Here is a 24,379-nt window from a genome sequence, read left to right as displayed (position 1 = left end):
TGAAATGTAGAATAACATTTTTTCAGTTCACAGTTTTGTTAGTGACAATTTAGGTTTGCTTTAGACATTTTACTGAGATTCATATCATTTGTGAACTTAATCTTGATAGTTGCTCTATAAGCAGAGGTTATTGTTGTAGGTGTATAGTATTGTGTCGATTCTAATTGCTGCTTTGATCCACAGGGACAGAGCGGCAGCCCCAGAGGAGCCGACTCCAGCAGGGTCCAGAGCAAAGTCAAAGCTTCCTCCATCCTCAGACTTACAACAACCCACACAACCACCCTTTCCCTCAACATGCTATCCCCTTCTCTATGAGGCCCCACTATCCTCGAGGACCCTCTGGACCATATCCCTCTCTGGGCCACTACAGTGGCTCTTCTCCCATGGACACGCAAACTCTGCGTTTCCTCACCAGCAGGCCACTTGGCTCTGGCTGTGGGTACCGCCTTCCTGTAGAGGGTCCCGGAAGGCCCCACAGGATTGGAGGTAACTGCAGGACGTCCACTCACCACTACACGCCTCGTCGCTCCTGCCACAACTATCGTCCGTCCTGTCCGACCCAGCGCAGTGCATCCTGCTCAAGACTGCATCACACATCCTCTGGAACGCCTCAGACCCGTGGAGCGCCTGCCCACAGTCGGCAGGATGAGGGCAGCTGCTCAGGTGGCAGCTACCACACAGAACGCAGTGGATATTTGGCTGACGGGCCAGCAAGTGACTCCAGCTCAGGGCCCTGCCATGGCTCCTCAAGCGACTCAGTTCTTAACTGTACTGACGTGTCCCTACAAGGAGTTTATGGCAGCTGGTCCACCTTCCGTAGCTCTCTGAGTAGTGACTACGATCCATTTGTATATTATGGGCCAGGTCCTGGGCGGGGGCCTCGGAGAAACAGCCTAGAAGCTGGTGCGCAAGCCCGGCCCAGGTCTCTGGATTCTGTGGTGAACAAAGCAGGCTGCCCTGAAGAACAGCCACAGACTGTGTTCAGCCACATCCACTACCACCGCCACAGGCACCACCACTATGAGGAGGGGGAGCACGGTCAGGGCCCGAGCAGAGGCTCGGACGAGGAGCAGGGGGCCTCTGCTGCTGCAGCGCCTGCTGCTCTTGTCCTTGACAAAGACTCACTTGTGTGCCCTCCTAAGCACAGTCCCTGCCAGTGCCCAAAGCCAGAACCCACAGATCGGCATAGCCCAGGACAGGGAGAGCGTCATGACCATGACCGCAGCAGTCCCTCAGGACCTCCTGTCCTGATGTCCCCGATCCCCTTACAGCTCCAACCCCACTGCTGCCACCAAGGACATGGACACCCCCCTGCTCCTCTTGGGCGAGTTGGTGGCTGTGTGCTTGATGGCCCCTCTGTTCGCTTCCACCAGGGCCTGGATCTGCCGGATGACCGTAGCATCCACATTCACTACGGCCAGGGTCCAGGCTTCTGCTGCTCTCCCCCCGAGCTGCACTCGGCTTTGCTCCCCGTGCCCCTCATTCTGGACTCCGGAGGGATGGAGGAGTGGCCTTGCTGTGCCGGGCCCCATGTTGTGTGGCAAAAACGGGTGCAGCAGGCTCGCTCAGAGCCTCAGCTACTGGGGCCTGGGACTTCTATGGACAGGCCACCCTGCAGGCTCCACCACGGGCCTGCTGCTGACTGCAACACAGACATTTGTTTATACTGCCAAACATTACACCACAATCAGGGTGGGTGTCTCACTTATTTATCTTTAATAACATGACCAGGTGTCAAATGATAGTTCTTTTTTAATTCACAATTTGATAACACATCTTGGAAGATCTTGGGAAATATGAATTACGTCAAAAAGTGGTCAGATCATGAAATCCTTTTTCCTGAGCTAAACCCATCTCAATTAGCCAACAGGATTATTAAATGCTGTAGGATATGTAGAACTTTGATATTTGGTATCTAGGCTCCTAACAATGAAACAGAAGGCTTAACACAGCACAGAGTGAGGAGTGACAACAATAACTGTGCAGCCTCAGAGTCTTTGGGTGGATGTAGGGTAGAGGTGGTGGCTTTTAAAAAGCTATGTCAACAGAAGCAAAAGTAGCAGCATAGTTTTCAGGTGAGAGGTGCAGCAGTAAGCAAGTATGACACTCAAAACAGTGAGCAGAGGGCGCACTGGCACAATGCAATGTGTGTGTGGTAGGGAGAATTGTGAGCTACTTGAGCTTGGCAGCAAACTTGAGTGGGCTGTTTCAAGATGCAGGCCGGGTTGTCTTCGTAAATTAGATTAGCTGTAATAATAATAAGAACAGTAAATTCACTTTTCTTTCTTTTTAAGTTTTTCTAACCTGGTCAAAAACCTGTGGACTAGTTTTTTATTGACATACTTTGAATCTGACTTGAGTTGTGTCTGTGTCCACAGGATCAGAAGAGGAGTCTGGTGTTTGACAAACTTGTTGCATCCCCATTTTCACGCTGCTACACAGGAGCCAGAATGGACAAGCCTCTCATTGGCCAATCGCTCTCATGTCTTCCACATGATTCCGCCGCAATGCCTTTCCTTTCAGATGATGCCCCGATGCTTCCCCGCCAGGATTCAACGCTCGCACGCCGAAATGTGCTTTTAGCTGACTTAGTTGGGTTATCATTAAAAGTGAAATTATTGGGATTGGATCTTGCTTACGATGTTTTATATCAGAATACAGTGAATGATTTAGATGTGTAGAGAGAAGCAGTCACTAGGGAAACAGCTCATGCACCACAAAGGGGAAATAATGTTTGTTTTCTTTGTTTTTCTGTGTTTCTTTTCATCAGTTATAGGAACAATAGTAATTTCTGACATGACATCAGAAGTTCCATGCTCCTTAGTGTCATCTAACGAATGATCCTTGCTTTGGGTGTGGAGCCCTCATGAAGTGAGACTCCACCTCTGCATCACTCACTGTATTACAACTTGATTTAGCTTTGAGGTACTTAACTTTCACTTCTTCCTCTTCTTCCTTCGCTGAGTCCAGTCTCAGCTGAGAGAAGCTCTTCTCTCCAGCCTACCTCAGCACAGATTCCTAAACACGCCTCACACAGGGGGTCTTATAAGGTACTGCTGTAGTGACTTTTCCTTTTTTTTTTTTTTTTCTCACAACCATGTAGCTCCCATAAACCCAACTAAAAGGTATCCTCTTGTCCAAATGGAGAGAATAGTTGATGCTCAGCCCCTCAAACAATGAGCATTCACTGAGGTTGCTGAACCATGCATGGGCCTTGTTTTCATTATTTCAATAATGGCAGCTGTTTTTAACATTTTTTTTTTCTTTTTTGTAGCCTGTAATAATTTTTTCACCTTTCAAAATGAACCTGTTTGACTGAATTATGTTGTCGTCCTTACAAGCTATTGTTTCATTCGCATCATGTCTGTCGGTTTCATCACGTGTGTGACTTCTGTGCTGTTACCCCCTCCCCCCCACCACTCCCCCGGGAACAGACCCCATCAGAAGGACAACATCATGTCCGCTGCTCAATTCATCACAATGCCCCCCCCGCTGTCTTCCAGCAAGTAAAGCTCTAGAAAAATGCTCTACATTGCAACCATAGAAAACACATAGTGATTATATAATAATAATATTATATGGAGTGAAGCCATGCCAAGTGGTCCTTACAGTCCTGGGCATCAGCTGAGTCTGTCCGCTTTAGCAACATTCTAATGAGAGCTTGCTGTGCTTATCCCATGATTTCAAACTTTTATGAGTCGAGTCTGAGAACATGTCTCAGGAACAAACACTGGAAAGATGGGAAGAATTCATGTTAGTCACAGAAATGATATCCATAACGTTGAAAAGTCCTTTGTTGAGGTAAATGCAATTCCAGTCCCTTTTAGCGCTTAAAGGAAGATTACCAGAAATCAAATGCAGTGTTGAGTAAAGATTGTTTTACATTCTGATAATAGTTTTTAAAATGTTAGAAAGCCATAAATGACAGAATCTATGTTTAGATCTTTACCAAGTTGCCCCTCTGTTCCCATTTAGCCTCTGGCAGACTGACAGAATACAAAACGTTGCTCTTGCTCCAAGAAAACGACTCTGTACATTTAAATAAAGCAGATAAATGTCAGCCATCATCATGCCATCAAACATGGCTCTCTTACATTTGGCTTCACCACAGACGTCTTAATGCACGCACGTACTCAACTAAATAATCTGAGATCAGAGTAACTGGGATCTCAGCTTTATCGTGGACTTTCCCTGAAGGGCTTAGTGAAAATGTGAAAGGATTTTCCTTTGCAGCCAGACTGCAGATAGAGTTTAGCTCAGCACAAACAGCCCCCTAAGAACGCATGGGTTTTGCAATGTAACCAGTAGCACTTACTAAAGTCTTCCATGTGCCTTATTCTTTGAAAACTGTTCGTAATCCTGAATCGGGAAACTCCCAACACGCTAAGCTCTTACCTGTCTAACCAAAGACGCAAAATCTTCAACACAGTGGCCTTGTAACACAGTATGTGTGTGATATGCCTTTTTTCCTGCTTCATTCCCATCCTGAAATCTCAGAATTAAATGTACTTTCACTGAGACGAGGGACATGCTAAAATCGAAGTGGAAATCCTTTTTGGACAATCATACAGTACTTAACGTATCCATTTCTTTAAAAATAATACCTCACTCTGAATGAATAAACTCAGCGTACTCTAGCAAAAGTATCCCAGTTTCATTGTTATGCCCAAACAGTCTCTGAGATGGAAATGACTGAATCACAAGCTGCACTTTGGTTATAGCAAATTTTATATTGGGAGGGAGGGATAAAATAAACACAAATCTACTAGTATTAATTTAAAAACAATCCCAAAACCTCCAGCATAGTAATAATAGCATCTACTGATGCTGCAGAATATCTGATGTGATTTCATTCTTTCTCTGTACATCATTCATGTCTTTGTATTGTTATGTTTTGCAAAAATAATGAGCTGAAACTGCCTTTTCTAATAGAGTAAAAACAAATCCCTCCAGAACCTTTAAGGGATGTGTCAGTATATTTTGGATACTTTGTGTACAAAAACGAGAACAACAAAAACAGAAATGAAATAGTGTTGTATTTTATATATAATAGAACATTTCAATATAGTGACATGTCACTAATATATTTATTTACTAATATATTTATCCATTTTGTCCAGGTTTGAAAGAGTGGTTTCTGTATAGACTGAATGTTCCTATGTGGAAACTGACCAGTGCCATCACAGATGTATCAACCTGTCTTCATTCCAAGTATATGCAAATAAATTATTTTGAAATAAGACCTGGTGCACTGACGCATGTGTTCAGATGACACTCAGTCATCATGTCACTCAACTGAGAAACACTGTTCACCTGTTATAAGACTCTGCCTGTATTTGTAGATGGAAAAGTTGTATCTATACATGGACCACAAATAGAAACTAGGGAATTGCTAAATTTGTTATGAAGATTTTTTTTTTTGATTTTATTTATCCATTCAGGTATTGTCACAATTCACAACGTTAATATTGTTGTATAAGTTTTCATATGGAACAATCAAACAGTAATTTGATAAATTTGTGATGCCCAATGCCAACCGGTGAAATAGACAAATGTGTTATATACAGGGCTGGATACAATTCACTTGTAAGTTGACTGACAGGAAGCAGAGTAGATGATGACTGAATTTTAATTTTGAGAAGAAATATTACTTAAAGTCGTTTGTTTCAGTGATAGAGATGCAACAGTGATCCTTGCTTTCAAAACCTTATCATGTTTTAAGGTTCATTGTGTGAGATTTAGGTGAAAGAATGTATTGGCAGAAAGAGAGTAGTTATGTTTAGTTACGATAGTAATAGTTATGTTTTAACTAGTGTGTAAACATCTAAATTGTACCAATAGTTTTCTTTACCCACGAATGGGCCTTTGTAATTAAATATAGGAGCGGGTCCTTGGTACAGTGGCGGCCATGTTTTTTACAGTAGCCCAAACTGGACAAACTAAACACCTTTTGAGTTTTTATGACAACATGCTTTCTTTCATGTTTGGAAGGGGGGGAGGGGGGGTGGTGAGGTGTATTCAGCTGCAACATGAAACTTCTCCAATAGATATCACTAAATTCCACACACTGAACTTCACACTGACATTAAGAGAAATATGTTGACTCGCCTGCTTTGAGTGTTAAATGGGAAGACTGATACCAGTGGCAGAAACTTGGACTATGGGCAGAAAAGGTCTCTGGTTCGTCTCTGGTTCGACTCCACGGAGAAAAAACAAAAAGACGAAACTGGATGGATCTTTCCAAAAATCCAAGAGGATTCTCCCTACCCTGTCTAGTGCCCCTGAGCAAGGCACCTTACTCCCCCAACATCTGCTCCCCGGGCACCGTACATGGTTGCTCACTGCTCTGTGTGTCCTGCACCAGATGGGTTAAAAGCAGAGGTTAAATTTCCCTACCTGCATGAGTGTGCCTGTGCATGTCTGTGCATGTGTTTGGGATAAATAAATGAATCTTAATCTTAATCTTAATCTTAATGTCTCTATGCTAAAAATGAAGTTACTGCTCGCAGGAAAAACAGGGCCTGGTTCTATCCACATGTAATACAACCTCAACAGCTTCTCTAAAACAAAAAGTTTTAAAAGGGACAGTGGGGTCATGTTCTCAATCACTCTGTGGATATTATAAAAAGTTTATTTCCTTTAACATATGGAGCCTTTTTTTCCCAAGCAGACAACAAGCCACAAGCATGAGTTTCTTTATTTAGCCATACAGCATGAACTCTTAAGACAGCTTTGAGCCTATCTGATGGTGCTTGTCACATGAAGACTGTGTTTGATATACTGCTGGCGTTGATGAAATGTACATCCATGTCTGACGCTCTCAGTGCGGTCTGGCGGCGGCCGCAGGATGAGCATCAGTACAAGGCCTTGGCCTGGCCCTGGGGTGTCAGCACAGTGAGGTTGCCCCGGGCATCCTGGTCCTTCTCAATGGCCTCAAAGAGAGACTTGAAGTTCCCTGCCCCAAAGCCCTGGAGAGAGAACAGACACACACAGATGGCTAATTACCCAGAGATCTGCCGTCTTCTGTGTCATTCCTTATTGCTCTGGGGAATCTTCTCCCAGACGCAGTTCACCACTTTGATGTTGGATCACGAACAGCGGATAGATATTCTCACAGGGTTCAAACGTCCACATGGGCCCCCCTCCGAAGGGGAGCTGCGCTCGCCGGCAGCTCGCAAAATTAATCATGTAAATATTTTCATAGCAAATCAAAAAGATCAAGTGCTGGTGGTTGCTCTGAGAGATTCTTTGCGGTGGTTCGGATTCGGTTTCTTACTTTCATGCATTGTCTCCACATCTGGAGGCTTGCTGAAACGCTGGAGAGTGACAAGACCTGCCTGTTCTGACAAGCGAGAATGGGTGCCGGGTGTTAAAAATTGAGTGCCACAGGGTGCAACAAAATCCAAAGATCCCCCTCGCTGAGAAGCATGTGAGCCTTTTAATCTGTGCCTGTGATAGATTTACTGAGCTTTTACAAGTGGGCTGCTGTTACTCTGTTCACACTGGGTGGGAGCTTTAAACAGGTGTTCAGGCCCCTCTGGCTTCTTTAACCAGACCACCGGCCTGAGAGTCCCACCAGTGAGGCGATGAAATGCTAAAAAGCTTTTCCCCAGCTTCTCTGGTTTACCTGTGGATTGCATAACGGGTCACTTACAAAGTGGTTGTTCCTCTGAATGACCTCCAGGAAAAGGGTCGGTCTGTCCTGCACAGGCTTGGTGAAGATTTGGAGGAGATAGCCCTTGTCGTCGAAGTCAACTAAGATTTTCAATTCCTTGAAAAGAAACAGATTTTTAATAGTTATGAACATGAGTGGGGGAAAAAAGGCCCCGTGAATCATTTGCAACTTGACACTTACTCACCTGTAAACGGTCCAAGTCCTCCTTCACCTTGATCTTGGCGCTTCTGAGATTCGCCCGCAGGATGTCGTAGTACTTGTCGGGCGCTGAGAGGAACTCCATCCCTCGGGCTCGCAGGTTCACGATCTGTTTTGAGACAGAAAAAAAAAAAAACGTTAAACTTGCCTCTGCTTGTAGATGTAGGGGAGGATGTGATGATTAAACGTTGGGGGGGAAACTCACAGCTTGGATGATGTTTGACGTGTTGAGGGCGATGTGCTGAACACCTGCCCCACCGTTATAGTCCACATATTCCTGTGCAGAGGGACAAGAGGGACATTAACGACAATGCCACTGAAGCAGAGCTGTAAACCACGATGTGTCACGATTTCTAATGTCACAAACCACAATAAGCTGGACCCATGGATGCAGATATGAGAACTTATTGTGCTGGGGCCCGACATGTGGACCCCCGAGGACCAGTTAACTGAAGTAACTGCTGCGATAAATGTTTAATGAGCTGTATTGATGAAATGAGCTGACGTCAAACCTGAATCTGTGACTTCTTCTTCCCCATGGCCGGCTCATTGATGGGCATCTTGATGGTTTCCTCATAGTTGGACACCACTATGGACCTCAGTGAACTATAGTGTGTGTGTATCTGCTTGTCATCTATTGACCAGAACCGGTGGAACATCAGACATTTCTGATACCTGGAGTTTGGAGAGTAGCAGAGGATTTGATGATAAGCTAACTGGGATTTATGTGGAAATGAATGTGTCCTCTCCGGTCGCTGACCAGTGATGTCAAGTTTGACCCTGAGACAGAGGTGGAGTGTTTGCTTTTCCTCTTGCCCCTGCGTGTCCCCCACTGACTGTCGAGTGTGTACGTGCGCTCAAACAGGAGTCTTACCAGTCCGAAATTGGCACCATCTGGTCGTCGGGCTGGTTTCCCACAACGTGATCAATGAAGTTCAAACCTCCTGGTGGACTGTGAAGATAGAAAAACACTGAACAGATGATTTTTTTAAATGACCAGTTTTAGTTTGAGGGTGAAGTCGAAAAACACTCTGGAAACAAAAGAAAAGTCACTATTCATTCATTATTGAGTCACTATTCAATTTATAACAACCGAGCGTTATACTTTCCAGCAGGTAAGGCCAAATTAGACCAGTACACTTGTGGTGATAAGTAACTAAGTACATTCACTCTACTACTTGAAAAATAACAAAATCAAAAGAATAAATAACACCAAGTGAAAACAAAACATATTATTAGTAAACAAAATAACACATACATGGAAACATACATTCTTTCCTTGGCTTTGATTGATTGATTGCTTACTTTTATAGCCATGGGTGCTGGGTAAAGTTAGCCTAATAGTAATACTAAATTATTAATATTAACCTAATATAATATTTTAATGTATTAAGTAGTAATTTGAGTATTTGACATTGTAGTATTGCTACATATACTCGGAGTAGAGCTTTACAATGATTGATATGATTACATTTTTTGTGTTAGTAAAATGTCATTGACTCACAGTGTGGCTAACAGAGGATCCCTGAACAGAGGCTCTCTGTAGCCGGGCAAGAAAAGGCCTTTGTAGGGTCCGAGGTATTCAATCAGGGTGTGTGTTGTGTCTCCATACTGAGGACCAAATATTGACACAATAATTAATCATTTCCAGTTTCACGTGTGTATTTACATGACACTCTCTCATGTGCGTCAGTCTTTACGTACCGTCTGAACCACAGCGTACTTGACCCTCCCATGGCTGTCCTGCTCCACCCAGGGCTCCCTGACGACCACGGCCCCTCGCTCTTTAGCTGTCTGTAAGCACAGGGGTGTTGGGATCAGATCAGATAAGCAGAAGCATACTGACACTCTGTGTTTCTGTGTGGACGCAGCTCCGGGAAGCCCTCCAGTGGCTGGGGACAGAATATCTCCCTGTTTAGTGCAGGTTGTGATCGGCTGCTGTTGTAGATCTTTGCATGAAATCAGTAGTAATTGTTTTTCTTTGTGAAACCGAGAGTCAACACAGAGAGTTTATCCAAACCTGCAATCTGACCTCGACTGAACTGATGACATCAAATCAACCAGTTGACATCAAGGCTGCCCTTTAGTGGAGACTGTTACCACATCAACATGTTTACCTCTGTTTCAGGGATTTAGATGTTAAAAAAATAGTTTATATGTAGTGAGACTCGAGTCCACTACATACACCTATTACTTTATTATTACTTATTACTTCTATGACTAATACTAATACTTCTACATATTGTATATTTACTCAACTACCTTTATTTTATAGATTATAAAAATATACGTATTATAAGATTAGCTCAAATAAGATAAGATAAGTAATTGTAATCTAATAATATTAGATATATAGATTCTGATCAGGCAATGCAAAATTTCAAAAGAGGTTTCATTGAGTGTAATACATTTTTGTAATTTTACGTAAGTAAAACTTCCACTTCCAGGGAGTACTTCTACCCTGTGGTATTGCTACTCCTACAGCTAGAACTATGTAGTATACAATGTTCCAGAAAACACACTGGCCAGAACTGTGAAACAAATGAAACTATGAAATAAATAACTGCTTCTTGCAATGAAATCTCCTTCTAATTCTACTTCCTCCTGTACAACATCCACCAGCACATCACCGCCCAACATGGGCCCTCTGTATCAGTGCACCTTGATTAAGAAGTCACAGTCCTCGACTTGGAAAGCGATGTCTTTGACTGCGTCTCCGTGTTTAATGAAGTGTTCTCCCATCTCTGAGAAAAGATAAAAGACATTCAGAAACTAAGACATGTATATGCTTATATATATTATTATGTTATGTTCATATAGTCTCAAGTCTTCTTATGTGAAAACTTGCCTTCATTTCCAGGATTTAGTGCAGATGCAAACACAAATATTATCTGTGAGGAGAGAGGGAAGATGGTCCTGTTTTAGATAAACTGTAAAATCACTTGTGAGTGTGTAGTATCCCATTAGCATGTTATACTGCATATACCTTATCCTGTCGGATAGCATGAGACACCTCCTCTCTGCTGCCAGTCTCCAGGCCCTTGTAGGCGAAAGGTTCGAAGCCCATTTTATCACAGTAGAACGACGCCGCCTGCAAAGTGATCAGACTGTCTTTACTGTGCAGAACATTTCTCTTTGAATTTTACAAAGTGAGACACACAGTCACATGTATCCAGTTTCAATCAACCAGCCCAAGAATGATCAAATACACTACCAGTCTGAGAAACCAATGGGATTAGCTGACTTTTCTTATTTTGTAAATTTACATATCATCCATATTATGTTAAAATGTATAAATCTGACATCACTGCATCCACGTCATTGTTCTCTTCCATGTAGGACAAATACATATTATTAGTTTGGAAATCTTGTTTGAAAAGTTATTCAAAGAATTGTTTCTTTCTTGTAGTTTAATTTTGATTAATTGTTTGAGCTGTAAAATTCAGACTGTGACTTATTGAGAAACAAGAGCAGAAACAGAGCAAGGGAAAAAAAGTTTCAAAGGCTAAAGATACAAAACCTTTCTATGGGAAATACATTTATAATTATCATATAATTAACAAACCAAAACCTGTAGATGCTCTGTAAATATTAAAATCCCTATAACTATTGAATTACATTTCTAAACCTAATTTTGATTCTAAAAATTGTGTCCAAATCCAAAAATGTATAAATTGCCTAATAGATTTAGCTTTGATTGCACTGAGATCATGACAATGTCACAGCTGACAAACAAAGTGAATCTTCAGCTGTTTAGCTGATGTCAGTGTTTGCATACTGACCTGTTTAGCATTGCCGACCCAGAAGGTGAGGTGATGAAACCTGACAAACTTTCCCCTTTCATGCTAAAAGGCAAAAGAACAACAAAATAAATCAGTTTATGTGTTTTAGAGGATTCTTTTCTGAAATTTAATGTCAGCTTTAAGTTTTAAATGACTTATTTATTCTTTGTAAATGTTTCATGCCTTTCTTCTGCAAAACAATATGATTTATACAGTGCGTTTAACAAGTAACTTGACAGAACAGTCAAGTTTACACATTAAACTACTACCACACACCAGACTCCTTCAGAAGCAGTTTTTATTTTACCTTCTCCCCTTTATCTGTGTAGCTGGTCTGAAAAGAAAGAAAAGAATGTAAGTCATCATGATTTCATCAGCAGGTGCTCAGACTAACCTGCAGCAGACAGATCTAATACTTTAATGTGAGTTTATTGGTTATTATCTAGTGAAAATCCAAATATGTCCTAAATTACTATAAAATTCTATGTCTTACATCATAAGGCACCTGCTAATCATAACTCCTAGGACTTCTATTGTTCAATTTGATTTCTTTTAGTTTTTTTATAACATATTCTTATATTACTTTAAGCTGTTCTCTGAATTACATTTAAACATGTTTTTATTTGTATCTATGTTGTATGATAAGAACTTTGAGCTGCACATATTGTATAAAAAGTGCTATACAAATATAGTTCAAAACATATTTAGCATTATTATTATAACTGAATGTGATAATGCTGAAGTCTCTTACCATGATGTGATTACAGATGGGCCACAGTCCAGAAAAGAAAAAGAGATATCAAAATCAGTGTCTGGCGTGAGGCTGTGCAGATAAATACTGACCTGACGTCCTGCTGTGATTGGTCCTGTGGGATCTACACCCACCTTTCAACCTCCTCGCTCCCCGCTGCACTCGAGCTACAAAGAGCCACAGCAGTGGCCCCTGTGTAGGGTTCTCTCTCTAGGCTCCAGTGTCTGATGTAGGCCTCCAGTCTCATATTAACAGTGACTCCACAGCTTAGGGAAAACATTGAAATACAGACACTACAATCATGATAGTTTGGGAAGTCTTGTCTGAGATACTTCATATACCTCTTGTTCATAAGTGAACATGCAATTTATGTTAGGTAAAAGAAGCTTATTGAAATATGGAGAAAAATGGCACGTGCTCTGAACTGAGAGTTCCGCACTGAGCTAAAACTTCAGAGGTAAAAGTGTTGAGGATACAAAATGACAAATACTCATGTTGTTCTATCAGGACATACCCTCTCCCTCTCTGGTTTCTGACATCCACCACCAGAGGGAGCAACCCTGTCTAATATAACCACCATAAATAGAAGTAGATCAGCAGCCATGCACTGTGAGGTCACTGTGCACAAGAGGCACAACTTTTCCAGCTGGAAATGAACAGTTTGTACTACTCCTGTGAATTGCATGTTTTTATTATTAATCATGAATAAATGTTACTAAGATGCTTTAATCACGAATCATTTACACACTGAGGGCTGTGATGACAAGTGAATCACGATCTAACACTCAGATTAACTGCAGCATAATTCTGAACATCGCTGAATCTGCATGTGATTTCAGGTAATAATAACATTTACATTAGGAGAGTCAAATATTTTCCTTGCTGTGCAAACATAAGCAGCAAAGAGGTGAGCCGCTGTGTGGCTTTTGACTGGTGCAGGGGAGCATGTGAGGTCAGGCCAAGCCTGTGATAGACAAGGTTGCTGAACAGAAATAGTGTCTGGCCCCAGTGACAGTATACTGTAAACTGCCCAGGCACGTCCGCTGCATAATGTACACATTCAGTCCTCTGTCTGTGTGAGGGAGAATCCTGCAGACGGGTGTTGTTGAAGTTTGTACGAATACTGTTTAGTCATGGAAATTCAAAACATGAAGTGATCAGATCATTGATCGAGGTAATAACTGACTCATCTTTCAATGTTTATTTATTTGCTTGTTCAACAGCTAATCAATTATATATAAAAAAAGATGTTGTGATATAATTTTCTCATGTTGGATTGAACAGTTATTAATGGCTTCAGATTCAGATCAGTGCTCTGAGCAGGTTAAGCTGTTTTGATCAGGCATTCAAATGTGTTGTCCTTCTGTCAGGACCTTTAAATGTCATTTTCACTTCTCTTTTTACGCTTCTCCATTTAGTCTTGTGTGGAAAGTGAAACTAACTTTTTAATTGTTCACAGTATTTGAACTCCCTGCTGACCTGAAACAACTCTTCGTGCGCACTCTCCGCTCAGTGTACGTGTGCACCCAGTTTGTGCCGCGCTGTGATTTTCCATTGGTCCGCTTCAGGAGCTTTCTGGCACCTGATTGGCTGTGCTGTAGGTGTGTGCAAGCCGCTCTCTCGACTGCTGTTGACGCTCATTGGCTGGTGCACATTCTCTAACGCCATTGGACCAGACGGTTGAGTTTCCTTCCCGACGATTGGGTTGCGCTATAGTCATCACGCAAGAATGCGGAAGTGTCGTAGTCTACTGAGTCACCGTTGTATCAGCTGATTCTTTCTGAGTGAGTAACTCGGTTTAATTTTTAAAATAAGCGAACTTGTGTGTAATATATCGCGGTTGACATGTTCTCGGGTTGTCAGACACGTGTTGGACATCTGAGCATTGAGTCGTTTTGCCGTTTCCTGTTGGAAAATGGGCGGAATTTACACCCTAGCTTCTAATAGTGGTGCTAACCGGTAGCTAGCAGGATGCTAACGTTTGCAAACAGTGCCCTGTCTCTCTCTCACACACACACACACACACACACTCCCACACACACTTTCGGTTTGTCGACGAGCAGCCACTCTACATGGGACATGTGTGTGGTGAGGCTGTCGTCCACTTTCACTTTCCCCATTTCAGCACGACTTTAAACTTTGAGTGTGTTAGGTCGTTAACACCTGTTGTGTTGTCACCTGTTATTCTCTGCCCAGAGGAGCGAGAAGTGCAGTGGGAGGATGGAACATTTCAAATTGTTTGTTTTTAGATCAGTGGAAATCACCGTGGAGTGAGAAAAAGGAACTGGTTTTGCAAAAGTCCTCACCACAGCTACTGTCTCTGTTGATGCTTCATTTACAGCTGTTTTGAGTATTTCTGCTTATTATCTAACAACTATGTTGATCCACATAATGGTCATGGTTTATCAACATGAATGGCCACAAAGATATGGAATAAGACATTTAATTTTTCACTTTAGATGTAAATGGCTGTTTTCTTGTTTAAGCATTTGCACCGTGAAGCCCATCATACATTTTTGATGCTACCAGTTTTTTCCCCCTTTGTTTTATTTTGCTTATTCAACAAAGTTATTGATTTATTTATTGTATTTTAAATCACCGCAAGTAACTAAAGTACAAGTTCAAAGTTGACATCAGTAATTAGTGCATATGGAAAGCAGCTGAACACGTGAAAAAACTAAATGAAGAGAGAAAAAGATTATGAAACATTTCAAACTAATGCGGTCTAATATTACAGTACCTCTCTTGAATAACTACTAGCATACACTGTAGCTATGTTTCATGGAGGCATATGACTGGTATTGAGTGAAATAAATGTTGCATATTGTGAAGTCTTCATTAAGAAGGAAACTCTGTGGGGAGTTATTACACACTAGTTTTTAATAAGTTAATAATGCCATTAAATTGAGACTAATTTACCATTTGATGAACCAGTATCATGTACAGAACACAGCAGTGCCTATGTGCACACAGGATTTGACATGCATGAGCATGTGTATTGCATAATACAGAGGTGGGTGTGGTAGATGCCTTTTTATTAATACGCCAATTCTTGCCAAGACATTTAATTATAAAAATCATACGGTAAATTTGACCTCACACAAGCTGCAGACTCTGGTGTGTCATTAATCTTCTCAAGAATTTCCTATAAGCTCCATATGTAATATTTCTTCAGAATCTTTTTAAAGCAGAATGATTGCAAACTAAAGCAGAATGATTGCAAAAAATTTACAGACAGAGTAAATGAAGGGGACAAAATCTTGGATTATTCTTTTAAACAAAAGGGTTCCTACTATTTTGTAACTGCTGCCAAAAAAATATTTTTACGGAAAGAGCTATTTCTGCATCTTTTGAAAAATTAATGGTTTTTAATAACGTGAACTAATTGGATAGAACAAGTACTAAAATAAGAGTTTGTAGGGATTTTGACCTGTTTTGGTTTGTTGCTTTGTCAGAGCACAAATGTACTGTATGGTACACAGTGCATGGTACAGCATCACATTTCTCTTTACCCCAGTCTCCAGGAACAGCAGGCAGCTATTCTCAGCAAACAACCTCTGATAAACCCCCTGCACATTACCTCCCCAGCACCATACTGCAAACAAAGCGTGTGAACATCTGACTCCTTGGAGGAGGCCCTGCTACTATGTCGATTTCGAAGGTTAATTTTAAGGCAATGAAAACACAATGATGTTTATACAAAAAAGAAAACATGATAAACTAGATTGGCACTCACTGCCAAGGCCAAACAGTCCTCTCTTGAAACCACATTTAAATTCACCAGATCCAGATTTTCATTTGGAATTGGAAACAGTCATAATATGAGTAATATGAGTCCTCTAAACTTACCAGATATTTTTCTTGTGATTCATGAATCATTATTTGAGAAATCAATGAAAATTTAAAAAAATGACCTATCTCTCAATGTTAAGGAAATAAAATTAATGGATCCCCCTTCTCATTTCTCTGTCCATCAAAATGTAATGGGTTCTTCCTTGGGTCATGTCCCAGCCCTCCACAAAATGTCATGAATATCGGTTCTGTTGATTTGTGTAGTCCTGCAAACCAACCTACAAACACACGGACAGGGGTGAAAGTCTTTTTTCCAGTAGATCCCCCCCAAAATCCTACACACACACACGCTGTTCTTTTAAATGTTTGGTCTCCTTACTTTAAACTAGATTGTTTCTTCGCTAAATGTGTAACTTGGTAATTAAAGGTTATTCAAATCCGATTGTTACCTTTTCACTATACTTTGTCTCATTGCTTTGAGTGTAACATTTAACCTTTTTTGTAAACAATCATTGCTGGTTTCTTGGACGGGGAGATTTATTTATTTATGACTGTTAAGAAATCGCACCATCCCCTTTTGATAAAATGAGTCATTAGTTTATTGTAGGTGGGTGAAATGTCCGTGCCCTGTAGTATGGCCCCTTTCACTTTGAGAAGCCTGGCACTTACAGAGTGGGAGGGAAACAGAGTAAGCAATAGAGACGGAGCCAGGGAGGGAGGGAGGGAGGGAGGGAGGTATGTCATGCAGTGGATTACAACCAGTATGTGTTTGGTAGATGAGACTACCACTACCGCAAGGCATTGAGCATTTGTTCAAGCTTAAAAGGCAGAGAGAAGTTTCAACACAAAGTTTGATTCACCACTTTGCACAGGTAAGAGAAGGTTACGTGGAAAATATTATTTTGAGAGTTATAGTTTTCCTTTTCTTTTTGTGAGACTGTGTGCAAAAGGGGGTGTGTCTGAAATAAACAGTGGGGAAAGTGAGATGAAAGCACTGCACATTGAGATTTTCAATCCATGTCCTTGGAAGCAATGTTTTGCAGTATACTCAGTACAACCCCAAGGGAGTGAACATTATATCTCTGTTTAGTCTTGCTGCCTGTGTGTATTTGTCACAGTCTTTGTAGTAAACGCCACTCCCTCCTGACAGAGCTTGCGAGGACACAGGAAGAGAAGGCAGTGCATTATTTGTGTTGCTTTTTCATACCGTAGTTAGTTATTTCATTAGGTGTTTGGTTTCAGGCTGCTCCGGGTTTCACCGTCTTTTATTTTGAGTATTTAGACTTGTTGCTTTATAATGTGAGCAGCCACTGTGACAAAGCTTCTATTCAGTGTTGGAATGAATTTCAGAAACTCTTGGTCCTGCCTGAAGCGGATCAGGACATGGTGTGCTGAGTGTGTAAAAAGAGTTGTGGAGTTTGCATCTGTTGTACATGCGTCTCCTGCTGGTATCTTATTGGCTGCCGATAAGCTGATGAGGAATGTAGGGTTTGTGTTTCCCCTAAATCAGAGTTTCTCCTATCGGGTCATGTCAGGTGATCCACTCCAAGGTTTGCTATGTGGCAACAGACTTCCTGCTTGTGCATGCACGTCTGTCTGCAGCGCTGCATCTGTTGAGTGTTTACATTGACCTGACCTGATTTGTCGAGAGTACTTCTTGTCCCAGCCAGTCTAACCATCACTATGTATACCCCAACATTCCTCTGAGAGCTGCTGGGACTGTGGTCAGTTCTATTAAAGTGGAAAGTACATTACACATTATTTTATTGCCAGGATGCATTGTGCATGCTGTACTTAACAACCAGCAGATTTGAAATCCTGCCATTTTTCACAATCATGCACACTCCCTCAAACACCCCCGCACTATACACACCCAATGTCTAAAGGTAGTGTGTCTTTATCTTGGCAGGAGCCATCGCTGGCACAGCAGAGCCCAGTAGACGGGAGGAGAGGGCGGGATCTGAAGAGGAGCACCCAGACCAATTGTCTACAGCACGGGCTGGCAGCATGGTGAGCCAATCACACTACTTGGGTGGGGATTGTAGATTGCAGATTTGTGGTTGATATTAAACTAGTTGAAATGGCGAATTGGGATTTCTTAACTCGCACACAGGAAATGGCACAATAATGTTACAGGCCTTAACCAAGTGCCTGGTGTTGCAATATGCTTAACAGTTAGCAAACTTTTGTCAGTGTTTCAACTCCCTACAGAGCAGTTTAGGATTCCATATTATTTTAAACAATATTCTCATTTACCACTGCAGATGTTCCTTTTACATACAGTAGTATATATGTATCTATCACATATCAAATAAAAAAAACAAAAACTGCAGGACTCACATTTAAAGTCATGTGAAAATGTGACCAGTTGCTCTTATACAGACAAGCTCAACATCTGAACTCTTTGGGCTTGGATGTGTACATATCTCATTATTTTGTCAGACATAACAAGAAACAAACCTTCAATCACGGCTTCCACTTCAGTCTGTGCTCTTAGTTTATAAATGCAGGTGAAAAACATATTTTGGATTATGCTAGCCAAGGTTAAATTTGATTAGTGACCAACAATGCTTTGTTTATCGTTACAGAAACTCTGGGTTCACTTCTTAGAGATGGTATCTCCAGCGTGTTCAAATCTGCTAGGCCATGTATTTGGGGGGGGGAAACCAGTGACGGGTCAGGAGAGAAATTCGTCCTGCAGATTATGACACAACGCAGTGTTTTAACTTTGTTGTTGTAGAAGAAGTGATGCCCCGTTTATCTATGAACAAAATTATCAACTCAGCAGGTTTTTATAAAGGTTAGTGCAATGATTGATTAGAAAAGGAGCAGAGTCTCTTGTTGACCGGCGCTGCGTAATGCACCAGGTTGCAGTGGTGCTGCCAAGAGGGCTTCTGCCAGAGGGGCCACCCAGATATAGTAAAGGCTAAAAGAGTTTTTCACCCCACAAACCTTAGTTCATTCACTTATATATTTTTTATTCATTTATTTATTATTATTTTCTTGGGGGGTTGGCCGGACCGCCCCAATCCAAGTAAGGAGAAAATTCTGAAATATTCTCCCCTATATTCTTAAATATTGGAAAATAATAACGCATCACACAAACAGGATTTCAGTAGGCTTATTTCTTCAAAGGCCCTCATGTGGCCTCATTGTGAAGAAGATGTAACGAAAAATGGAGAGTGGCATGAGGCGACAACATCCTCTAATGTAAAAACAGAATGCTAAAAGAGTCCGGATGAGAAAGAAGTCAGAGAGATGTGCTCAATGCTGGTAACCTATTCTTCAGGTGAGATTTTAACTGCCACTTATCTGTCAACATTATCATGCTAGCTGACATTAGCCTTGGTAGCCTTGGCAGAACCTTGAATCCTGCTTAAATTGGCCAAAATTCCTGTAGTTAAGCCCAGTTTAGGTGAAAATGGACTATCCCCAGTCAGAATCTCTCTACATTTCATAAGTAGTTTTCGCAGCAGGGTAACAGATTGTTTTATTCTGGACGGTGCTCTGTAGAGGGAACAGATGTTACCTGTGTGATGCAGCTTCCTGCCACATGTCTCTGGAACAGCTCTCTTTTGTGGAAATGTTTTTTAAGTACACACCCTTGCAAGACTACCTTGACTTGAGTGTCCGACAGGAGTTAATGGCTATATATCTGCCCTCTAGTGGAAGTCGAAGACTGTTCACTACTGAGGCAAAACAATGATGACATGTAATTTTTGTGTAATGTAACTTATGCATTAAATAAATCTGTGCACCTTCAAGTTGCCACATGTATTTTGTTAGAATGTGAGTGTGGCTGTGGGAATGCTGACTTTCCGATTTATTTGTGAGCCAAGTGTATAGTTTGTCTAATCATTGCCGCTGTTGAAGGCCAGAGGTTATACTGGAATTATACTGAAGCATAGAAAATATCATTTGAGAGATGGGTTATTTTCATTTCACAACTCTACTAGCAATTGTCGTCAGCCATTACAGTAACTTGATCAGTGTCTCACAAATATTTGGCCAAAGTGCTCCGTTTGTCAAAGATTATGATCTGTGTAGCCATGTGAAGCTTCTCAAATTAGGTTTTAAATGCATATTCTGTAATTCTGTTTGCTCTTTCTTTCTGAACCCAGAGCAAATGTACTTAAGCTCTAATAGACGGGAAGCAACGACAAATTCCTCTTGAAACGAATGACCTTTTATGGGACAGAAATAGGAAGTGTAACGAGAGGACGTGTGTTCCGAGGTTCTTGTGAGCTGGGTCCACAGAATGCCACCATGGCTGCTAGCCCAGCTCTGACTTTTTGTGAGACACATGGTCAAGCTATTGGCCTGATTAATGGCAGAACTAAAAAACAAATGATGTGCCCACTGATGCACATAGAGTGAGGACGTGGACTTCGGCTAGTCCTGTGTTGAAGTTTCGTTTAAATTGACTCTAAAATGCATCTTTTGACTTACCCATCCTTATGTTTAGCATGTTGCATTTTGGGTGTGGTAAGAAACTTATAGAGCATGACCACACTCAGAACACACTCTAGACTAATTCAATCACTAGGGATCAGTAAACCCCATATTTGAAGTTAGTCTATGATTGATGCATTTTCAGTACTGCTATATTGCTGTCCATTTAACATGTCTATTGTTTGGTAAGATGTGCAGCTCCATTAGCTGGTCCTTTTTAGTCGCCCTGTAGCCACAGCTAATTATACTTCTACCTGTCCTTAGCTGCTGTCGATCTAAGGGTAATTTTCTCAGTTCGGCTTGTCAGACATTTGCTCCTGCAGTTTGTTCCACAGGTAATATGATCCTTTTAATCCTATCTTGTGTGAAGCAGGGTTCGATTGCATCTCAGCCTTCAGCTTCTTCGCTGAAACAAACTGGGAAGTATTGGGTTCATTCTGTTGTCCACTCATGCTGCAATCTTGTTAGCAGGATAATGCGAGCATAGAAATGAGGACAATGGGATTGGTTTACCCTACTCTCGGTACCCACAATACACTGTAATACTACCTTGTAGGTTCTGTGCAGCACTAGCAAGAGAAGTTTGTGGTGCCACCAACAACATGCAAAAATTGGTCTCTGTGTCACTGCCCAATATGATGTCAACCTCTTACATAAGGATTAAGTCCTTGTGTTTCGTTCCAGGTTGTCTTTAATGATTTGACTGTGTCTCTTGCTTTTAGTACTATTTGACCTTGCTCTGGTTCCTGAGGTCAGGCTGTCATTGTCTGGTTCCCTATTCATCCTGGTGATGTTGTTTTGCTCAGGGTACTTTGTGTGTCTTTTAATCAGAGCATACCATATGTCTGAGATATTCTGACGTACAACTTTTTAATGGTCACCTTGCAGCTAATCAATTGTGAGTTAAGAAATATTGGACAGCCGGGGTTTTAATGCTTTTAATGCATCATTCAGCACTCAGCTTCTTCAAGCTAATGGCTCAGTTAGCCCCAGATAACTGTAATAAAATGAATTAACATATGCCGCCTGTGTGCTGCAATCATTGCAGCATTTTCAGAAACAATAAAGATGAAGATAAAAATGAGTAGATCTATAGACCACTCATATTTCCTATGTCTTATTCATATCCTACTTCTATAGCTGTGTGTTAACATGTAGGCTGACACTGTGTTGGTGAAACGCTGCCCTCCTTTCCTAAAATAAAATGTAAGACACAGGAGGCCAAATCTGGTGCTCACTTTTGCAGCTGGTTTGGGTGGGGCTGTGCTGGGCAGGCAGGAAGGAGGAATTGAAAGCCCATTGTTTGGACTGTGGACCCACGCATCATACAACTGTATGTATGATGTATACTTTTTTATGGACGACTACTGAAAACTGGTAAAAAGACATGAAAGCTTTGCTTAAATCAAAGATTATTGTTTAATACAGAGAAAAAAAATGAAAGAATTCCAAACTGCATATACAGGTTTACACTGAGATCAAATGGAAGTGCATTTTATAGCAGCAGATGCATGAGCTCATTTATTAGTAAATTAAAGTCATCGTGCATTTTAGTGTAATTTATCATTAATCCTGCAACATAAGGATCTCTTTTATGAAATATAGACATCGTTGTAATATGTAAGAGTTATGTGAGCATGACAGGCATTAATAATGAATCCGTTCAGTCTGCATAAAATAATCATTGTTTTTGTATTGAAGGTGTGATGTTTACAATAGAGTAACAATGAAATTATTAGTAATCATGTATTGATGGAGGCTATAAAAGTTGCACATTTGAACACTGGATAGTTGTATGAATGCAGCTGAGCCAACTCATTCTGAAACTGAAACAAGATAAAAAGTAATATGTTGAAGCAGTGAGGTCGAATGAAACGAAAACTGTGATATATCATTGTGATGTGCAAAATTCATCCATACTGAAGTTTCCATGATATCTGCATATTTTTTATCTAGCCGAAAAGTGAATAGTCATTTGATGACTTGCAAATACAGGTTTTACAGGGTATCATATTTTCAGTAATAAGGTAGAAACAGATATGAAGAAGATGCTACATTTGAGATAATTTAGTTCCTTTGTGATTTTACACATTTCTCTGGACATTTTCCAATGATACGTTATAGTGGAAGGGGCAGTATAGGTTTAGTATCTCATTATCAAATTCCTTATCAGTCCACCTTCCTTTTTATAGACAGATATGATATTGCAAGCACAGGCAGACATTAAAAAGTATGTCTATAATTAAAAGTAAATCCCCTCACCCCCCACCCAACAAATTAAAATTCATCCCATCAAATATAAAATGAGGTTCTTAATGGGAATTTCCTTAGTACAATTAATCCCATTCTAAAATTGCTGTATTCTGTACCCAGTCCGTGCTGTATCTACTACGTTAAACATGTTACATAATATGGGGTCATACCCACGAGTGGCTGTCACGACTCCATCAGTGAGGAGATGGGGGCAAGAGGGGGAGGGGCTGCATGTCACACAATCGTATACAGGACGATGTACACACTGTGTACATGCAGTGACCATCCCAGATTTCAAGCATAGGAGCATTTCAAATATGTACTGCATTTATGCCGGACGGTGCCAAGAAGACACTGAAGAAGAGTTTGTCTGTAGATTGCTGTGTCATCAGAGATTTCCGCATAGAGTCATTCTCCTCAGCACCCTCCCTCATCTGTCCTCTGCAACGTAATATCCTCCTGCACTAGATCAGCTGCATCCAGTGCAACGGTTTGTGATGGGATACCGTCCAACCCTTGGATGGAGTATTCCTCTGTTCTCTGTCTGTGGGGCTGATTTGCTCCAGGCTGTGTTTTTGTGCTCAGCATACCTTGTACACAGAGCTATAAGCACACAGTGTGTACTTGGGCGATTGCTTCAGTGGGCTGCGTTTGATGTCAGATGGACCGTGCATGGTAGTCAGAGCATCCTCTGGTTGCTAACGGTACGCTCTAAGCTTTACCACCTCATTGCTGAGGGAGAGGCATTTTCATGAGGAGATGTCGGTGAAGGGTGAACAAGGAGGGAGTGGGGGAGGAGTAAGGGATGAGAGGGAGACGGTAAGAAATGTGTGCGAGCATGCGAACGTGAGAGAGGGAAGTAGATGCGCATGCAGAGGGTGGAGCTTATCATCAGGCAGTTCCCTCTCTCTTCCTTTTTCGCCTGATTTCCCTTCTCGCAGTTTCCCCTCATCCACTCCCTACAGTTAAGAAGGAGCATCTGCGGTCATTTCATCACTTTTGCTTTCCCCTTTAGTCCTAAATCGGCTGATCAGGTGGACTGCGGCTCGCATTTGCACCTTGGATTATCCTTCTCTCAGCAGTGCAACAGGGGCTGTCTTCAGACACCAGTGTGCCCTCTCTCTCCTCTCGCTGGGAGTGGTGGAGGGGCTGGGGGGGTGGGGAGAGTTCCTGAATGAGAGCTGGGACCGGCGTGTTGTCCCATAGCACCTCTTGAGAAGGGGAAACGTGCGAAAGGTTGTCAGGGGGAGGAGAGGGGTGGCCGTTAGAGGGGTTCGGAGTGGACGAGGGGTGGAGAGGCTCCGGCGAGGAGAAGAATGGTTATGCCGGCTCCTCGTGCTCTGGTCGTGCTGGTGCTCCATACGCTGCGTGTCATTCTGGCACAGCCCTGCCTCTCCTCGACATGAGAGTCGTAGGAAGGGTGTCCTGCTCCATGCTCAACTGCTTTGTAAGTCAAGCTTTTTTTTGTTTTGTTGA

At 41.7% G+C, this 24,379-nt stretch overlaps 4 protein-coding genes across 11 annotated transcripts in view; 2 read left to right on the top strand and 2 right to left on the bottom strand.

Moving 5' to 3' along the window:
• Positions 1-5,240, top strand: part of LOC128457309 (E3 ubiquitin-protein ligase RNF43) — a 79,395-nt gene extending 74,155 nt beyond the window's left edge. For 2 of the 4 annotated variants that reach the window (XM_053441957.1, XM_053441955.1), the window contains exons 8-9: positions 184-1,692; positions 2,379-5,240. In XM_053441957.1, coding sequence (XP_053297932.1) covers positions 184-1,692; positions 2,379-2,404 — 1,535 coding nt within the window. In that variant the 3' untranslated portion in view covers positions 2,405-5,240. Of the gene's footprint in view, positions 1-183 lie in introns of all 4 variants that reach the window. The other 2 variants (XM_053441956.1, XM_053441954.1) reach the window with 1 other exon arrangement.
• Positions 1-24,379, bottom strand: part of supt4h1 (SPT4 homolog, DSIF elongation factor subunit) — a 115,992-nt gene that overhangs the window by 82,673 nt on the left and 8,940 nt on the right. The window contains exon 1 of one of the 2 annotated variants that reach the window (XM_053441960.1): positions 17,230-17,235. The exons of the other annotated variant lie outside the window; for it this stretch is intronic. The gene's annotated coding sequence lies outside the window, so the exon portion shown is untranslated. Of the gene's footprint in view, positions 1-17,229; positions 17,236-24,379 lie in introns of those variants that run through there. 2 annotated transcript variants of the gene reach the window in all.
• On the bottom strand, positions 6,680-12,526 carry hpda (4-hydroxyphenylpyruvate dioxygenase a). Its single transcript, XM_053441958.1, has 14 exons — positions 12,407-12,526; positions 11,963-11,989; positions 11,656-11,718; positions 10,860-10,964; positions 10,722-10,764; positions 10,535-10,617; positions 9,578-9,667; positions 9,378-9,484; positions 8,748-8,825; positions 8,386-8,548; positions 8,079-8,150; positions 7,860-7,982; positions 7,655-7,771; positions 6,680-6,968 (listed from the first exon to the last, which is right to left on the bottom strand). The coding sequence occupies exons 1-14, from the start codon at positions 12,407-12,409 to the stop codon at positions 6,855-6,857; spliced, it is 1,188 nt and encodes a 395-aa protein (XP_053297933.1). The 5' UTR covers positions 12,410-12,526; the 3' UTR covers positions 6,680-6,854.
• mtmr4 (myotubularin related protein 4) overlaps positions 13,873-24,379 on the top strand; it is a 39,306-nt gene continuing 28,799 nt past the window's right edge. The window contains exons 1-2 of one of the 4 annotated variants that reach the window (XM_053441952.1): positions 13,873-14,190; positions 18,108-18,208. In XM_053441952.1, coding sequence (XP_053297927.1) covers positions 18,206-18,208 — 3 coding nt within the window. In that variant the 5' untranslated portion in view covers positions 13,873-14,190; positions 18,108-18,205. Of the gene's footprint in view, positions 14,191-16,927; positions 17,071-18,107; positions 18,209-23,791; positions 24,351-24,379 lie in introns of those variants that run through there. The other 3 variants (XM_053441953.1, XM_053441950.1, XM_053441951.1) reach the window with 3 other exon arrangements.

This window comes from Pleuronectes platessa, chromosome 15 (assembly GCF_947347685.1).
Source record: "Pleuronectes platessa chromosome 15, fPlePla1.1, whole genome shotgun sequence".
Taxonomy (NCBI): domain Eukaryota; kingdom Metazoa; phylum Chordata; class Actinopteri; order Pleuronectiformes; family Pleuronectidae; genus Pleuronectes; species Pleuronectes platessa.
Note: the sequence above shows the minus strand (reverse complement) of the source record. Positions and strands in the feature narration are given on the sequence as shown.

Bases quoted from the DNA above. Each gene is read 5' to 3' on its own strand.
- hpda (XM_053441958.1), bottom strand. The intron at 8,549-8,747 runs GTAAGACTCCTG...TCCAAACTCCAG, and splicing joins ATGGTGCCAATTTCGGACTG to GTATCAGAAATGTCTGATGT. The intron at 8,151-8,385 runs GTTTGACGTCAG...CCCTCTGCACAG, and splicing joins AGAAGAAGTCACAGATTCAG to GAATATGTGGACTATAACGG.